This window comes from Leuciscus leuciscus (assembly GCF_965113295.1).
Source record: "Leuciscus leuciscus genome assembly, chromosome: 15".
Classification (NCBI taxonomy): Eukaryota; Metazoa; Chordata; class Actinopteri; order Cypriniformes; family Leuciscidae; genus Leuciscus; species Leuciscus leuciscus.
This window is the reverse complement of record NC_138739.1, coordinates 15,431,019-15,451,037: the sequence shown is the minus strand read 5'-3', so window position 1 is coordinate 15,451,037 and position 20,019 is coordinate 15,431,019. Positions and strand designations below refer to the sequence as shown.

Here is a 20,019-nt window from a genome sequence, read left to right as displayed (position 1 = left end):
TGTCAAAGTTTAGGCACTTTTTGTACTGAAAAAAAAAATCCGTTTTTCAGTAATGTTATATTATGATTAGAATCAAATGAATTTGATCAATGGACAAAATTCATCCTCAAAATCAGAAACAAAACAGAACACACAGACAGAAATGAAGTGGCACACTTTAATTATATGAAAAACAGATGTTTGAAATAAATGATAAACTCTAAAAACTCCAACTTTTCTCTTTGTAACATCCTGATTTTTTTGTACAAAACCTGCCAAACTTTGACAAAAAGTAACTTTTATTGTTATAATTGTGATTTCATTATATGTAGATATGAATCTAACTGGAAAAACTTGTGAAAAGATGTCTTTTAGTTTGAAACTTTTAGTACTTTTAGAGCTCTGCAGCCATCTACTGGTTAAAGTGATTTTTTTATTTTATTTTTTTATTTTTTTATTTTACTTTTAAAACTACATTTTCCAAGATTTGGCCAAAAATCTTACACTAAACCATGTCAAATTATCCATGTTTTCCCCATGAATGAAAGTTAGAAATGTGGGTATTTTATAAGGCACATTTTTTATTCATTTTTTTTTCTTTTTGGAGAATTTTTCTTTTTTTGAACATTTTGTAGAGTAAAAAATAATGTCCAAATAAAAACATAAATAAACTGAGTAAAATTACATTTGTTTAAAATATATATATTGTTACAAAATTACATTTTGTTGCCTGGGGTCTCTCAGACCCCAAACAGCCTGACTGTAAACCACAAACGAACAGCGCACAAGGGTTAAAGTTGTGGAACATAGTGCAGAACAAAGTGCAGCCATAACAGGGCATTGTGTATCAAAAAGTTAAATGAAAATAAATAAATACAAATAAATAGAATGAAGAAAAAAAATATCTAAATAGAGATGTCATTTAAAGGGTTAAGTTATGTTTATGCACTAAACAAGACCAATAAACTTGATTTATTAACCTATTAACACAGTATACCCCATTTTCCCATGATATATATACTTACAAGGCATTTGCCCACCGGCAACTATAGCAACTATAGTTGCCGCTTGGACTTTTGACTAAGTATACAAAAAACTATAGATCTCTTGTAAGATTTGTTTTGTTTGGATGATTCTAGAGACCTTCATGATTATGTGGATATATATATGTCAACAAAAAATACTTATTAGTAACATGAAAATGACCTTTCTTTGGGAGGGTTTGCCTTCGCCATGCTTCCTGGAAGTAGGGGTAGGAAGTTGACAGCCTCATGTGATAGGGAGGAAGTGAATACCTTTTTTTTTTCTTGAAATCCTTTATTTGGTTGTTTGCTTGCATGTCATTGAGAAATAAAACATGGACAACATCTAGAAAATTATTTACAAAAGGAAAATGACAACCATGCACTGCGGCAACTATAGTTGCCGGTGGGCTTAAATGGGCTAAACAAGGGAAGGTTTCTCTGCTAGTGATCTAATCCTGCTGAGTTTATTCTTACAAACTCACAAGTTCTAAATTGGACGGCCTCTGACCCTTTTTGTGAACTATTGTAGTACTTATTCATGGATTTCATCAGGTCCCTGATACATCCAGTGTATCCTATCTACAGGACCAGTCTGCGGCTACACTCAAAAAAATGATTCAAGCCCTTCTTAGAGGTGACACATTTAAATATAATTTTCTTTATTTAAATATATCTATTTAAGATCATATGTATATATATTTAAGTGGTTTAACTAAAAATGTATTAATAGCTCCACCTATGAGATTGATTTACGTTGGATCGCCAAAAAAAAAGTGTCATACGGGACCGCCCTTTGCGCATGTGCGGGACAGCGCGCTCTTTTCGCCCATCTCTCCGTCTCCATTCTCTGGGTGCAACGCCAAGGCGACGTTTGGTGGACGAGACTACATAAAAGGAGAATATCCACTACTTGGTAAGTATTCATTTGTTGTAGTTGATTAGAAAGTATCTTACTGTCAAATATCGTTAATACAGTAATATTGACCGAAATGTGTGCAACAGTTAAGCAAGCCTAATTTCACTCTTCAAAGTTGAAGGGCGTTGGCTGGCTAACGTTAACAAATGGTGGTTAGCTAGTGCTACTTTTTTACTTTTAATGTTAGTCACGTTGACTGCTTTGGTTAACTTATTGCTTATTGCTCTTCGTCGCCGCAATTTTGGACCGGGCAAAACTGGCCTGTAGACAAATAGAAGTAGATGCCGAATTTCTGTTGTGCGTGTGTCCAAAATGGTGGCGACAAGCGTTAGCAGCCAAGGACCGAAGCGGTCAATACCACAACGTTAACGTTAGTTTAAATATCTATGGCTCGTTCGGTATTTATGCATTTTGGCTGTAGGTGGTAAAAGCCTAGTGACGGCCTGCCGAGACCGGGCTACACACTGGGCAGCTAACGTTAGCTGCGTTGTTTCTGCCATGTGTCATTAATGGCGGCCAGTGTTATATTTAGGGGTTCAAGCACGAAGTGCTGAAACCCTATTGTAATTGTCCTGATTTTTATTATTATTTTTCTTCTGCCGTAAAACGCATCGTGCAGCCCAAACCGTAAGAGCTGGAACCTTGAAACTTTGCCAGATGGTAGTACAAAAATCGAGGAGAGGTTATCAAATTATGACCCCGATTGGCCCATAGGTGGCGCTATAGCAACCAAAAGCGCGAAACTGCTCAGAACTCCTAGACCGTATGTCGTAGACTCAAGTGTCTTATATCATTGGAAAGCTGGACGCCTGACGAACAAAACGTATATCTCCGATTTCATTTCCGCCATGATAGATTTTCCGCCATTTTTAATTTTGTCAAAAACCTACTTTTGCGAACTAGTCCCTGGTTTTTCGCCCGATCGGAACCAAACCAGTGCAGAAATGTTCTCTAGAAACTGAAGATCAATAATTATCGAAAAAAAGTCGAAATTTCGATTCACGGACGCTAAGGGGCGCCAAAACGTACGTTGTGGGAGGGGCCTATTTTACTAAAATGGCTATAACTCCAGAAGTAAATGAGGTATCTTCACCAAACTCGGTACACATATGTATGAGCTCAATATGAGGTAACAGTAAAAAAATCGCGGCGATTTGCCACATGGTGGCGCTATAATATGAAAAAAACATAAAACAGGCTTTAACCACCTGACCGTTAGTCCGATTGACTTGAAAATTGGTATGCAGTGTCTTGGTCCAAGGTGTCATGTATGTGTATGAGGACATTGGCGTATCTAAAAAAACATGGCCGCCATCGGCCAATGAAGTTTGAGCACCTATTAGACAAGGTTAACGGAGGCCGATCGGAACGAAACTCGGTGGGCATGTTCTACTCATGGCCCTAGAGGTCTGTAAGAATTTTGAAAGAAATCGGCCACTAGTTGGCGCTAACGAGATTTATGGCTCTGTAATCACGTGGTGTTACACTTATTGTCACAAAATGGATACCATTTGATAGATCTCCTCTTGTTGAACAACTTTGCCTCAAGAACCATTGCTGTCAATCAAACCGTTCATTAAATATTCGTAATTATGTTAAAACCCTACTTTTGCGAACTAGTCCTAGGTTTTTCGCCCGATTGGAACCAAACCAGTCTAGGACAATTCTATGGACTCTCTAGGTCAATAATTATCAAAAAAAAGTTGAACTTTTGCATTTTTCGCATGGCTAACAGGGTCATTTAGAAAATGGGCGTGGTAAAATGCACTCAAAAGCCTATAAATCCTAAACGAAAACTCAGAACTTCACGAAAATTGATGAGCATATGTGTCATAACCTGCTTAAGAAGCATGGAAAATTTTATGGAGAGCGGACCATAGTTGGCGCTATAACTGTTAAAACGCTTTAAAACCATATATTTCCTATGGTAAATTGCCTGTATTTGCTGTAAATGGTGTCTTCTATCATATAATGTTCATATCATAATGTTCAAAACCAGTGCAGCACAATTCTCTGAACTCTCTAGATCAATAATTATCAGAAAAAAAGTTTAACTTCTTCAAAAGGTGATTTTATATGAATATAATGACATATTAAGCCAATAAGTGGTATTTTACTGCCCCCTGCTGTCATTTCATCATACTACTCCCTAATATTGTTATAAAATTCATATTTAGACTATTAAAATCATTATTTTAACATTTACAATCACATTTTGTCAAAACTCATCTATTGAGTATTACTATTGACAATTGTGTTACACTGAGATATGGAAATGGACGAAAGTAAATGAATGAAATGAAACGAAAGTATAACGGCATTTAAGCCACGCCCCCAAATACAAATTCATTCATAACTCGAAAACGGAAAGTCGTTGCGCGCTCAAATTTTGATGGTGAGGACCTCTCGGGGCTCTTGATCGAAACGTGTCGTCGCGGGCCTCAGGAGCGCGCCCCCCCGCGCATCGCAAGCCCGCGGACCCCCGACTTTGAACGATTGCAACTCCCGACCCAAACCACCCCGAACATTGTGTGAGAGCTCGTTGGAAAGGGCGCGTCCTTGGCTAGCTTCGATTCAAATGTGGTGTTATTTGCCCTGGGCATTCCAGAGATAATAGCCCGAACAGATATGCCTTATAACAGTCATAACTCCCAGCCCCAATCGCCCAAAAACACCTTGATGGTCTCATTCAACAGGGCTCCTCAAGCACTATCTATGCTCTGAGTTTCAGAATTTTTCGCCTTTTGGTTCCTGAGATATAAGTAAAAAAACAAATTCCCATTCATTCATTCAAACACTTCAACTGTAAAAAAAGCTATAATACCACTGTTGTCCACTAGAGGGAGCAGCAGGATTACGCATGATCTTTTAATTCGCTTTCAGTATTGGGAAATAAACAAATGCTTTAAGAAGCAATCTTTTTTATTACGATGTTTTTTGTTTTATTATGATATTTGTATATATTTTATTTTTTTATTATGATTATGAACGGTTTGATTGACATTAGTGATTCTTGAGGCAAAGTTGTTCAAGATGAGGAGATGAAGATATTTTCACAATATCACATCATAAAAACATTGAAAACATATTTGTCTTTGTGTGTGTGTGTGTGTGTGTGTGTGGATGGATGTGTTTGTGTTTGTGTTTGTGTGTGTGTCTGTGTGTGTAAGCATGCTTAATGGAAAGAACATGGAGAAACTGCTTTGTTTTACTGGTGGATAAAAAAGTCTTTCAAATGAAAGTGAGTCAATTAGTGGTCTTCTACTGCCCTCTGCAGGACATTCTACTTAAAATATTTTCATCTGTGCTTTTGCATTAGTTTTTGGACTATATAAAATTACTTGCATGAAAATCACCTATTATAACACAGTCATGTTTTGTCAAAGTTTATCACTTCATTTTTACTGAGCTCTCAGTTTGAACAATTCTGCCTCTCAGTGATTAATTTGAAATCTGAGAATGGTGTTATACAGAGGAGATTTGCAATTATCATTTTGTTACCTATCTTTTATTTTAAATATCTACATCTACAAAAAAATGTGTGTGCATGTGTGTGTTCAAGCATGGTTAGTGTATTAAGTATTATTGTTTAAGTATTATTGTTTTCATTTACATTTTAACCACCAGAAGAAGAACACTCATTGGTTCATTCTGCTCACTAAAATATTATTTTTCATTTTTTTTCCATTTGAAATATTGTTTAAACTTAATAAAATCATTAAAATAACATTTCAAATCATATTTTGTCTGTTTATAAATCCCACAGACTCACATTGGCTGCAATACTAATGTTTTTGTAAAACACAGACCTGATAGTCTAATCTGTGTGTATTGTGCATATATTATTGATATTATTACTATTGCAAATCATGTTATTGTAACTCATATCTTAATAGAATATTATTTGTAATTTTAATTCTTTATTTCTTAATTGTTTTTTTATGATTACTACAGATATTATCACCAAAGATATCAACTACACCTTCACTTTTAGTATTGACACGCTGCACACACAGCACAATCACACACTCACTAATGCATTCAAATAAATGTAATCTTACTGTGCTACTTTATTTGTACATGATTAGAATGAACAGAAATCTAAGAATATTTTTCTTCTTTTGTTAAAGCCATTTCAGACTCCAAGTAAGCATTATATTACTAATCATCTATTTTAAAGGTGCCATACAATTGAAAACTGTATTTATCTTGGCATAGTTGAATGATAAGAGTTCTGGACATGGAACTGACATACCGTGAGCCTCAAACACCATTGTTTCCTCCTTCATGTGTAAATCTCCTGTTTGCAAAAGACCGCTGAAAAATGAGTGAATCCCACCATAACACCGACTGTGACGTTGGAGTCAGGATCATTAATATTTATACCCCCCAAATTTGCATGTTCTAGGCCAGGCAGTGTTAATGTGGACCTGCACAGCCGAATCATCAGAAGATCTGCAGGTATTGTGAAGAAGCAAGCAAGGACAATAGTGAAAATGGCAGATCATGGATATAAATGTTATGTCTGAGGCTGTGCAGCGGATTTGAGAACTTTTCATTCCCTTCCCACAAAACTGTCAACAGGCATGGTTGATGTTTACAACAGGATACCTCACCATTTTAATTCAAAGCTGTTAGTTTGCTCTTAACGGAGGCCGATCAGAACGAAACTAGGTGGGCATGTTCGACTCGTGGCCCTAGAGGTCTGTAAGAATTTTGAAAAATCAGCCACTAGTTGACGCTAACAGGTTTTACGGCTATGTAATCACGTGATGCATATCATTTGATAGATCTCCTCATACTGAACAACTTTGCCTCAAGAACTACTGCTGTCAATCAATTTGTTCATTAAATACTTGCGATTATGTTAAAAACCTACTTTTGGGAACTAGTCCTAGGTTTTTCGCCCGATCGGAAATATACCAGTGCAGTACAATTCTCTGGAAGCTCTAGATTATTAATTATATAAAAAACTTTAACTTTACCCATTGGGTAGCCATAACAGGATCATTTAGAAAATGGGTATGGCAAAAAAACACTCAAAAGCCTGTAAATCCAAAACAAAAACTCAGACAACTCACTAAACTGCCTTATGTGCTTAAAGACCCTAAATGCTTGAACCCCGCTAAATGCTGCTTGCAGCTTTAATTGTCATTATTTTCGTCAACGACATTTTTTCACAGACGAAAACGAGACGATAACTAAATAAAACCTAGTTTTGAATGACAAAAACTATGACGAAAATCTATTGACATTTTCGTCAACTAATAAAAACTAGACGAAAATGTTAAACAGTGACTATTTGGGAAGCGATCCAGTCAGAACTGATGTCCTGCGTTTGTGCTAGATGCGCACATTTGTATTGTAACGTGCTGATCTACCCAGCGGTCTCATAAAACTTTAAAAAGTGTAAACGTCTGGGAGAATGAGTAGAGCAGACATATAGATCTGAATAAGAACGATGACGATGGACAAATACACACAACATTATGTCTAAATGTCCGTTTTGGAGAGTATTCACGTAAACTAACGTTATGTTGGTTATGTCTTAAACGGTTGTGAGTGTATCGGATGTGCATGATGCACCAGTCAGGGATGCAAACAGCGCGCTTTTCGGCGCCTCCCGCTTTTTTCACGTCAGTTTGGGTGACAAATTCATCTGAAGCCTATTTCATAGCTTAATGTGAGGGACAGAAGTCTATTTACATCATTAAAGTTTACGAAAACTCGTTTTCCCTCCTCTGTGGCTGTCAGTATTCAAACAGCGCGCGCGCCTCTTCCGGTTACAGCAGCATACATGCACGGTAAAACTCTCTCCAATATGATATTCACATTATAATGCTTGATCTGTAGAGAAAAGGCTGTGGATTTGCATAAAATGACTTTATTTTGTTGGAGTTTGTTGCTGTTTTTAAACGACTCGCTACTGTGTGCCTGTTAGATCACACATCACAAGGACTATGAATCGGCATCAAACGCACAATAACTGGAATTTAAAACTGTGAAGAAACAAATGATCAATAAACTGTTGGACAGATAGACACTAGGATCTGTGTGCTCGACATTTCTTCGCTTTGTGCCGTGAACTTTTAAATGCGCACTTGTGCAGCGCAGCGCTGCACACTGTGACTCCATGTTGCTTTGAGCACATCATTCTGCACCCGCGATGCGCATACGCGCTTTGTGCGCTCTGTTTTGAAGCGCTTCATATTTTCATAGTTTTGCGCACTGAAAGATTATTAAAAGCCTATATTTTTGTATACCTAGCCTGCACAATACATTTAAAATAAGCATAAAAATATACACACGTCTGAATTCTTAACATTCATATATAAATATAAAATTGTGAAATGTATGATTGCCTGATTGAATTTTATAAGAGTACTAATAGTAATTTGTTTTTATTAACATGTTTAGATTTGATAAAATTACTGTGCCGATTTTTTCAAGAATTAGCCTACTTTTTGCTGCTGATTTATACTCTCACTAAGTTTAATAAAAATACATAATACATTTATGTAATATTTAAAGGTGTTAACTGTAATCTTACACTGCAAAATGATCACTTACAAAGGATTAAATTCATCACAATTATGTAATTATCTGGATATTTGCCGCGGGGCGAGGGCTTCGATAGCCTCTCTCTTTTTTGACCACATGTGTTTGCATCCCTGATCAGTGCAATTGGATCCGCATGTCATTGGACATGATCCAATGTCTTAAAGTGACAGTGGGTAATAGACCTAATGTGGTCTGTGTCCTTAACTTTGATCAAGCAACAAAAGAAAAAGAGAAAAGCATTCACTGTTTGTTAATAGCTTTAATAAGGATTAATTATATTTAATTCATACAAATAAATATGTCTACTTGAAAGAATAATGTATGCAAGTAGTTCTAAAGAATGCATATATCATTAATTGAAAAGAAGACTGTTTTACTTTAGGAAAAGTGGTTTTTTCATTTTAAGATTTTTTAAAGTCACAGTAGTTCAATCTGTATCTGTATTGCATGTTAAAACTTAAAAATCATTCATATTAATAGGTGCTCTATTTCAACCTACAATATTAACCTATGTACTAATGTGTTTGACTATAATAATTACTTTTATTTGGATACATCGCCTGAGTATTTCCTCCATTGCTCACACCTCTAATATATGTATCTCATCTTTTGCAGTTTAAGTTGAAAAGCAGTTTGTGGCAACCTCTATTGATGGTAGGTATAAGACTAACATACTTGCTCAATGCTAGCACAAACTGATTTGCATCATTGTCATGTGATATGTGCTAATTGTCTTTATTCTCCTTTTTAGGATTATGAATGTGGCAGTGCAAAGAATGCCGTTTGGAATTAGCTAGCAGGTATTTGTTGTTGCAACATTTTAGGCAGGTTCATGGGCACTTAAGGGGCAGTTATCGCTATCCATGTCCATACACCGATTGCCCGTGTACCTTTAATACATGGAGTAAGCTATTAAATCACACATACAAAAGTCATGGAAAATATGAAGGTCCAAACCCAGTAGAAGGGTCTACATTCCAGTGTCATGTGTGCTCGTGCAGAGAACTAGCAACTGAAAGAGCTTTTTTCCAACACATAAATGGACATCTCAGGCATGATGAAACGGTCCCTTGTATGTTTGTAGGATGCACATTTAAAACTAATGTTTATAGTACATTCAACACACACAAAAACAGGAAACATAACCAACATTCATTGAAAGATTTTAAAGCCAATGTCATCAGTACAAGTCAGTTACGTCAATCAATCAATTGTGCAGATGAGCCTACAGAGTCTGTGGATGCAGATAATGAAAATGAAACATTAAGTTGTGGTGATGCTGCAGAATTGTTCCAGCCAAATTTTATTTACGATAAAATTGGTTGCATTTTATTAAAATTAGAAAATATTGTTCACATTCCAAAGGTGGTTATTGATGAGGTCCTTTCTGAACTGCACTACATTTTAAGTACAGCATCTTTGCCTGTCATAAAATCTGTTGTTTCGGATGTATTTCAGAGTCATAAATTACAAGTTGAAGAGTCAGTAGTGGATGAGGTTTCAACTGCTCTATGCAAATCCAATCCTTTGGGAATAGCTATTGCAAAGGATGGCCCTCTTGCTACTGCGTATAAACGTGCACAGTACTATACCTCTCATTTTGGTGTTTTAGAGCCAATTGAGTATATATTAGATGCCCAGAGGAATAGGACATTTCAATACATCCCTATATTACAATCTTTGCAAAATTTGCTCTCTCATCAAGCTGTCCTTGAACACCTTAAAACTCAACAAAACCAGCTATTATCTGGTCAAAAAGAGTACAGAACCATAAGAGATGGTGAGTACTATAAACAAAATCCTTTTCTGTCTGATGAAGGTTTGAGAATAGCAGTAAATCTTTATGTGGATGATTTCGAGATTTGTAACCCTCTTGGGACATCTCGAAAGAAACACAAACTCTGTGGTGTCTACTGGGTTTTAGGTAATTTGCCACCAGGTTCCCATTCAACACTAAACTCAATCTATTTGGCTGTTTTATGCAAATCAGATGATGTTAAGGCCTATGGCTATAAAAAAGTTTTAGAGCCTCTCTTGCAAGATTTGGCTGCATTAGAACAGCATGGTGTCTTTGTTTCTCAGCTTGGTCAGTTTGTTAAAGGTACTGTTCAGTGTGTAAGCGCTGACAATCTTGGAGCCCACGGAATAGGTGGATTTGTTGAGAGTTTTTCTGGTGGGTCCATATGCAGGTTTTGTACTGGAGACAAATCAGAGTTTCAGACTACAGATGTCAAATCAGGTGCTTTCACACTCAGAACCAGAGACCTCCATGATGTTCATGTCCAGTCTGCTCAGGAAAATGCAACTATTTGCTGTGGTGTCAAAAAACAGTGTGTTTTAACAGACCACCTTTCTCATTTTCATGTAAGCACTGGCTACCCTCCTGATATTGTGCACGACCTCTTTGAGGGTGTTGTTCCCGTTGAACTAGCACGCTGTTTCAGTTTGTTGATTTCCAAAAAATACTTCACTCTTGAGGGCCTTAACAAATTGATCCAGACATTTCCGTACAAATGGGGGGACAAAACCAATCGCCCCCATCCAATATCACGCTTATTCAATTGGGCCTTGCTCAGATTTCTTCCCTTATTGATTGGACACATTTTGCCAGAAGGTGAGCCAGCATGGCAGGTAATTATAGATCTTAAGGACATAGTTGAGTTGGTTGTGGCTCCTGTTCATACAGAGGAAACTCTTGCATATCTTGAGGCCAGAATCTATGATCACAGACTCCGCTACATTGAACTCTTTCCAGACATCAAGCTCCTACCAAAACATCACTATTTAGAGCATTATCCACACATGATTCGTTGCTTTGGACCTCTAATTGCTTTGTGGACTATGAGATTTGAGGCAAAACATAGCTTCTTCAAGCAGGTCGCACGTCATACGAATTGCTTTAAGAATATAACTCGTTCACTAGCTATTAAACACCAGTTCATGCTTGCCTACCACACACATTCCTCCAGTCTCAAGAAATCACTGTTAGAGGTCACCGATGTCTCAATCATGCCTGTCGATGTCCTTAGTGAAGGAGTAGTGTCTACTCTGAACCAGAGATACCCAGATGTGACTGAAGTTCATATAGCAAAAAATGTGTCTTGCAGTGGTATACATTACAGTGAGGGGATGCTTATTGTACATGGATCTGTAGATGGACTGCCTAAATTTAATAAGATCATTCAGCTGTGTGTTCTGAAGGAGAAGTTGTGTTTTCTAGTGAAAGATGTATGTGCTTGGTATAGGGAGCATTATGGGGGTTTTGAGCTGTCTGCCTCACCCACTAGAGAGGTTGCCCTAATTGAACTTGATGACTTGGTGGACCCTTATCCCCTTGTGGAATATGTAGTTCTGGGTTTGCGTATGGTAATGTTGAAAAGATTCATCATCGTTAAAGGTTAGTGTCATTGTTAAACAAAAATAGTATGAGCTCTTGATGCCAGACTTATAATCTCAAACTGTTTATTTTTATTTTTTTAAAAATCACAAATATAACTAATTTATTGTTTCTTGTCCTCCTCCCTTTTTTCTGCTCTAGATTAAAGGGGTTCCAAAATGGCAAGTCTGGCTGTCCTGCGGATCATTTTTGGTGACGCGTCTGACTCTAGAAAACTGCACCTACCTTATGGAATTCCGGCATCAGTGGAAGAACTACATGTGCTAATAAAGACATTCTTTCAATTGAAAGAGGATTTCCGGATGCAATATATGGATTCTGATTTTAATGAGTTCATTAATCTAACTTCAGTGTCTGACATTCAAAACAAAAGCACACTGAAAATAATCTGTAATCCTATCTTGTCACCTGTGGAGCCCTGCATCACTTTGTACACAGTAGACTCTTTTGGTGAGACCTCGGCTACCACTTGCTCAGAGCCTGAAACCCCTGTTTTGTCAATAGCCTCATCCTGCAATGACGATACGCTGTACACATCAACACCGCATTCATCCCCAGAAACTCGGCCCTCACAATTGGCCTCCTGGCCAAAGGTTTTTCTAGTCCCTAAATTCACCTATGAAGCTGAATTTGAACTACAACAGAAAAGCACAGAGTTTGAGACCAATGGAACATACTTCAACCCTGGCCCAAAGCTAAAAGGGATCATCCTTGATGGCCTTGCGCAAGAAATGATGAAATATACAAAGTATCCAAAAGACTACCAATGTGAAGAGGTGGCAGCAGCTTTGACAAGGGCCCATCCATGTCTGGGGCAGCTGGGATCCAAGACAGGATTTTGGGGATGGAAACAGTCGCTTAAGTATAAAATGCAAAACTTTCGTACGAAACTTGGCCGACTTGGACATCCTGAAATCCGTGTGAACTCTTTGAAACACAAACGAGAGGGCCAAGGCAAAGCTGCAGCCAACATCAAAAAGCCTAGAAAGGCTGAAGTTAACTATATTCCTCTGCACCCAAAAGGCGAGACCACAGAAAGCTTAGAGAATGAGAGAATTGCTTTATTGTCAGAGCTGAAAAAGCGTGACAATGAAGTGGTGATAAAAGAAAAAATGGGAAAAACCTTCTCCCACAGACGACTAGAGATTGTGGAGCAGAGGCCCCTGATAGAAGATTTCGTAAACAGATGGCCTGCCTTATTCCAGGAGAGTGAAGTAAGTAAATTTGTACATGTATGTATGAGTTGACATTATAACTTTCTGCACAATTGTATTTACTAGTGCTAAAGGTTTACATAGTCGAATCAGAATTGTCAAATCTGGCCTATACTCGATTGATCATCGAATCGTGTGTGTGTATAATCTTGAGAAGCTGCAGAGCTGCAGTCTCTATTCACTTGTCACTGTACTCTGTACATTTACAGTTGAACTGAGGATTATTGTTAACCATTTTCTCTCTGCTCACCTGCCATTCACCAGTCTTGTGCTGAGTTGTGCATGTCTGCTGACAATTACATGCATGTCACGGTTCCTCGCGGGTCTATTCTAACTAGGCTTCTGTTTAAAAATGATTTAATAATCTTTGTGGTTCATCAATGGTGATAAATGATTGGAACATCCTGCAAGGTGCACACAGCCATGCACAACTCGGCACAACACCGGCGCTGCTGGTGCTCGTTTTGTTTTTTTCTTCTACCACACCCGCACATGCAGACTGTACTATGTAAAATCAAACATTAAGCTCCCCCATAGAGCCACAATGATGGTAATTAACACATTTTAATGGCTGCATTTTGTTTATTTTTCAGGTAAATGCAGAGTTTATGAGGATCACCACCAATCCACTGCAGTCAAAGTTCATGTCACAGCTGGACCATTTCTCAAACAAGCTGATGCAGATCTTAAAGAGCAAAGGAGGAGTGAAGGGGCAGAGGATTAAGGAAGTCCTGTCTATCACAGATTCGGTTAGTCGAAATGCATCTAACATCCCTTTAGATTCGGTTAGTCGAAATGCATCTAACATCCCTTTGCGTGTATTGAGGTGGTTATTGTAAGGTTTTATTGTCCATAGTTGCTTATTTAAACACTTTATAAATGGCCTACTAGTATAGTGCTTTTATCCAAATATTATGTTTTTTTTTATTTGGTTCATCCACTCACACAACAATGTAAAACATGCAAGAAAACTACCAACTTGCTTGTTGGGGGCATTTAGGGGTTAGGCATCCTGTTTAGACTAAAATTACCCTCTGATCTTAATTAGACAACCTGCTCCTTCCCTGTGTCACCATAACAACCACATTTGGCTAAATTGTGTCTAATTTTTTCACCCCTGCTTCAGCGTGACAACATCAACACCAGGAGGGAGTGTATCCTGAGATGCCTCATCATCTACCTCAACGAAGATCCAGACACCTTCTTCAAAGAATATCTGGTAAATTCATCACAATATGTTTGTCATGTAGTGTTGAACTGTTACTCCCTCTTACTTCTCCCATGACACACTATTTATATTGATAGAGCCCTACATACCCCTTTTCCACCAACAAGAACCGGGTGCTGGTTCAGAGCTAGAGCTATTGCCAGTTCGGAGTTGGTTCGACTGACGAGCTTACTAAGAACCGGTTTGCGTTTCCACCGGCCAGAGAGCCACAACAGAGCTATATCTTACGTCACTGCATACGTATCATGTTGCCCAGCAACGCGTTCGAGATGCATCGGCTTCTCGCAGAACGATCAGCACATGAAATCAAAGCACCGTGAAAGCGATCAAAAAGCACAAGGAGTCGTATGATCTCCAAACACTCCCGCAGCTCTGATCGGTCCACGCTGCTCCGATGCATCTCGAATAAGGCATCAACAATAATAGATGTTGCGTTACTATGGATGCTCATTGCTCATGGGTTTGCGAAAATAAATCGGCATCCAAACACGGCGAATCCAACGCGTTCGTGCAGCTCGCCGTAACTTACATAGACGGATATTATAATCGAGCTGCTATTAGCTCGACTAGCTGCTATTTAAAAATGGCGGTCACAAGTTTCTCTTCAGTCTTGTTGGCCACGGTAACTCCGCCCCCAGCCTCTGACGCAAGCGGTTCTTTCTTGGCTCCGTTCTAGACCCTGCAATGATTTGGTGCTACTTAAGAACCAGTTTTACTGGTTCGGAGCTGGTGCTTTGGCGGTGGAAAAACAAAGAACCGATTTGAAACTAGGCTCTGGCTCCGAACCAGCACCAGTTCTGCCTTGGTGGAAAAGGGGTAACAGAGGTGTTCTTATGTACTGGTGTAGACAAGTGATCGTACATGTTTTTGAGTTTAGGGGGGGAGTGTGAGTGTGTGCGCTTGGAGTGGGAGGTTGTTTAGAGTTCTGTTGGCCTGGGGGATGAAGTTGTACTGTTGATAATGGACATGCTTTTCTAGATGTATTTTTGTGTCTGTCGCCATCACCTGTGGAGCCCTGCATCACTTTATGTCCCCTTATTTCTCTGTCCATCTTTATTAAACACTTACTGTGTTTTCTGTGTTTGTGGTGTTCAGGCACCGGCGACCGAGGATGCAGAAAGGGACCTAGCGACCACAGTCATGGGGATTTATGTGATCCGAAGTGATGGGGATCAGGAGCCTGAGGATGTTGGAGTTGTTATTGAAGGCATCAAAGTCCTGAGCAACTTGGGCAGTGTCATCATGGGTTTCGTAATGCTTTTTGGGCTCATTTATGCCCTTGATTTGAGTTTTCCAGACAACCTCAAATACACCTTTGAGTTTTTCCAGAAGGTCATAATGAATATGGATGGGCACAAGCTGAATGCAAAGATACAACAGTTGAAAATCAAGCTGTTTGCATAAGAGGACAAAACCATTGATGGAGGGTTTAAGACTGAGATTACTTGGGCTTGGACAAGTGTTTAAACCCAGAAAATGTGCCCATTTTAACTCTTCATCATAATTTCTTGACTCTACCTCCTCCGTACCATTCCTCTCTACTTATTTGACTTCATGACTGTCGAGAGGTATTAAAATTTATCTAAAAACAGCTCAATGCGCTGTATTTTTCTTGGATTGTTAGTGGTCAAATTACAACAGCTGAAAATCAAGCTGTTTGCATAGGAGTGTGACCATGTGACGATCTCCTTTGATGGAGGGTTTAAGACTGAGATTACTTGGGATTGGACAAGTGTTTACACCCAGAAAGTTTGCCCATTTCACCTCTTCATCATAATTTCTTGAGTGCCACTTATACGTATTTGACTTCATGACTCGAGATGGATTGAAATTGATCTAAAAACAGCTCAACGCGCTGTATTTATATATATATTTTTTTATGTTGCAAGTGACATTTACGTTAAGTTATATTAAAATGTCTTCCTTGCTGTTTATAATCGCTCAGAATGTTTTGCGATTATTTTTTTTTTTATTTTGCTAGTCTTAACTGTGGTCCACAATACTTGTTTTTGTTACCACTTACAACAACACACCAACGACCAAGGCTATTTTTACTGTAAATGTACAGTAGTGTGGAATTTGCCATAGCCTATTGTTTTTTTCTTTCCCTTTATGTAAATGATAGTTCAAGGCAAGCAACTACATATAGAGTTTTTGCAGTGCATTCTATCCAGCTATAGTGTCTTTATTGTTGATGTTTGGGATAGCTTTACCAGTATACTGTTCATTCAAGTTAATATACTTGTGTTTTATCTAGTAAAAAAAGTTAATGTCTTGATATTTTTATTGAAATATGCTCTCCAGACATCTATTAGGATGCATGCAAATCTGCTTGGAACAATATTTTCTCACTTATGTTTTTTTTTTTTTTTTTGCAGAAAAAGTATACTTTTCACATGTAAATCCTTAAAAGGGGAATGTATTCCTACCTCATTAGAATTTCCAGAATTTATGAATATGAACACTTCTAAAGTTTCCTGCTGGACACAAGATGTCTTCTACTGCACCCCCATGTTCAGTGTATGTGCACTTTACAGCTTCAAGTTTCTACATCACATTAATATTAATTAAATATTGGATCAGACTTGAATTCCAAATTAGTTGTGATATCACAAATCATGCAAGTAGGCATGCCCGTTAAAACTGGATTTTCACTGAGTTTGGAGAAAATTCCCACTTTCAGCTGATGTGTGAAAACAGCATTTCATGTCTCCAACTCTGCACATATATGTTTGATTTTCACTGTGTAGAATATATGGCACTTCAGTTATCCCCATGGGGGAAGTTCACACATTATCGCAGCTCTGTTTCATTCTATTTTACATCATTCAGCATGAAACTCAAACATCCAACAAGAAAAAAAACATTTTTGAGTGGAGGGGCTCTAAGTAAATGAAGTTTAAATGTAAATGTATTTCAATAAAATAAAAATAACATGCACCAGGTTTGTCTCATGTGTATGTTAATGGTTCAAATGAAAAATGATTTATATATTTATTTGATGATAATAATTCCCTTTCCAATAATTATGTAAGTTTGAGTTGGACAAATGTAAATCAATTTCATTTAGTTAATGTAGTTATTTTATTTCAGCTGTATTTTGAAAAAGTTAGTTAGGCTAACTCAATTATATACTGTTGAAAATATTTGATAAAAATAAGTTGGCCTCCCTCGTTTATATTCTTTTGCATCTATTTGATACAAATGAGTTAGGTTAACTGATTTACATTCTGTTGAATGGATGTACTCAGTTTGAGTTGGGACTACATATATTTATTGGATGGAAATCCTGCCCACAACTTAATTGAGTTCATCCAATGAATCATTTTTTTGAGTGTAGTCTTGGCAAATTCAGAAACAATTTCATTCATGTCCAGACCTTTTGTGATTTTTTTTTTTTTTTTTTTTTTTTTTTTTTTTGTGTGCCAAAATGACCAAATCTCTCTTCCTTAGGTGGAAAAAGATTTATTGTACTAAAATTTTAATGCAAAAGAAAAGGTATGAGTCTGCTGTTTTTGTCAATTTTAAGTTTTAATTTAAAATGTTTGCGAATCAGATTTTAATATAAATACATGGTTAAATATTTTGCCACTTGCTTGAGCAACTAAATATATAAATCTATAAGTAATGCGTTGAATAATACGTTGATTAAATTGAGTTTAAACATGAATACCTCTATTAAAGAGTGTATATGTGTACAAAGAGAATTGCAATGCTGACAACTTTTTTTTTTAATAAAAATTGCTGATAACTTCTGGATAAAAAAAAATAAAAAAAATAGTGAGTATGTGTTTCTGGTACAGCCGCGGATCAGTTAACCTACAACTGCAAACACAGCATATGTGAAAGCACTATAGCGTGTGCTGCTCCTGTACGGCAAACGCACTGCACACGACTTTCTCGTCTTACACATCACACACTCCACTATTATGGTGGCCATTTCAGTAGATTTACTCACTAACATTGTTGTGGAAACACATTAAGCATGGAAACTAACAAATGGTAGTATTGTGCTGCAGCGCACATTCTATCAGCTGCAGTTCTGGCGCCTCAGTCCCAATACTGTAAAACGTAACCTCGGTTCTCTCTAGAGAGGGAACGAGTACTGCGTAATAGCTTACACTAGGGGAAAAACTCTTTTCCGCGAGATACTGAAGCCAAAAAATTATCCTTAATTTGTTGCGGCAGCATGCAGACATGGGCGAGACGGCTCGCGCGCCCATTGGCTGCTCTGCGGCAACTGCACCAGCCTATCGAGCGAGACTGCTCATGACGTCAGACCCAATGAGGGCGCTTCGCGCCCACTGCGTCACGTCCCGCTGAAATGGGCGGAGCCTAGAGCTATAAATACAGGCTCGGGAGGCTGGTCTAGCTGGTTTTTCATCGCCGAAGCGAACCAGAGCGTGATGCATGCACGGCAAGATACGCAGTACTCGTTCCCTCTCTAGAGAGAACCGAGGTTACGTTAGTAACCGAGTACGTTCTCTTACGAGAGGGAACGAGTACTGCGTAATAGCTTACGCTAGGGGAACACAGTGTAAAATGCTGTGCGTGCTAAGATTCAACACTAAGGTCCCAAGGGCGGGTGCCCAGGGCTCATACAGTGCTTAATCATAAGGGACTCACAGAGAGTCTGGGAAGAGGGGCTAGAATAGCATCATTCCTGCAGAGTATAACGCTCTAATAAGAGCAGATATATAGGTGTTCCAAACAGCCAGGGCGAACTTGGCCTGAGCTGAAAAGTATAGGGGACTTACATACTGCCCACAGAGGTATGTAGTCGATCAGTGATCGATGCTCTAGCGGTTTCAGCTTCCTGAGCCGATAGCATCGGGCAGACAACACCGCACTATTAAACCGAGAGCAGCTTAGCCTGCAGAGCGGGAACTTCTAGGTTGTAAAACCTTATAAATGTAGACGGGGAGGCCCAGCCTGCCGCCATACAGATATATTGTAAGGCAATCCCACTAGACCAAGCCCACGACGAGGCCATGGATCTCGTGGAGTGCGCTTTTACACCTAACGGGCACTGCAGGCCCTTAGATGTATAGGCTAGCGCTATAGCATCAACTATCCACCTGGATAGACTTTGTTTTGACGCAGCTAGTCCCTTAGAACGTCCGCTGAACAAAACAAAGAGCTGCTCTGTCTGTCTAAAAACAAATGAGCGAGACACATAGGCTCTTAACGCCCTGACCGGGCAAAGGAAGCCCGCGTCTCCCTCCTCCTCAGGGACCGGCAGGGCCGACAGGGAAATCACCTGCGCTCTAAACGGTGTGTTGAGGGATTTAGGAACATACACTGCATGAAAAGTGGGATTTTCGACAGTTACCGGCGCTGTAGATTGTCGTGGAAGTTCAGGTTTACGACTGCAAACGGCAATTTACAGGCAACACTGCAAACTGTCGGAAATTGTCGGAAATTGACGTGGGACTTGCTTGCCCCGTGACCCCCCTCCCTCTAATGCTTTAACATGTAAATGAGACTGCTGTGAGCTTTACAAATGCAAATGAGGGTAGCAGGGGGAGTTTTATCCCAGGTGACTAAAAGGTATTAACTTAATTAAAAAAAAAATACAATACAATACAATATTTATTTATAACGCACAATTAAAAACAGCCAAGGCTGACCAAAGTGCTGTACAGGGCAATAGATAAAATGCAGGGCAGAAACAGGATAATAAAAAAAATAAAAATAAA

General features: G+C 38.5%; 3 protein-coding genes across 11 annotated transcripts in view; all 3 read left to right on the top strand.

The window, feature by feature from the left end:
• LOC309475986 (cell adhesion molecule CEACAM3-like) overlaps positions 1–20,019 on the top strand; it is a 78,645-nt gene that overhangs the window by 3,978 nt on the left and 54,648 nt on the right. The gene's annotated exons all lie outside the window — the stretch shown is intronic.
• Positions 1,040–11,883, top strand: LOC309474905 (uncharacterized protein; the record flags this gene model as incomplete). Its single annotated transcript, XM_082137524.1, has 3 exons — positions 1,040–1,917; positions 9,097–9,135; positions 9,233–11,883. Exon 3 carries the CDS (start codon positions 9,241–9,243, stop codon positions 11,881–11,883), a length of 2,643 nt encoding a protein of 880 aa, XP_081993650.1. The 5' UTR covers positions 1,040–1,917; positions 9,097–9,135; positions 9,233–9,240.
• Positions 11,598–15,724, top strand: LOC309474904 (uncharacterized protein; the record flags this gene model as incomplete). The annotated part of the gene is made up of 4 exons (XM_082137523.1): positions 11,598–13,092; positions 13,686–13,841; positions 14,219–14,311; positions 15,416–15,724. Exons 1-4 carry the CDS (start codon positions 12,037–12,039, stop codon positions 15,722–15,724), a joined length of 1,614 nt encoding a protein of 537 aa, XP_081993649.1. The 5' UTR covers positions 11,598–12,036.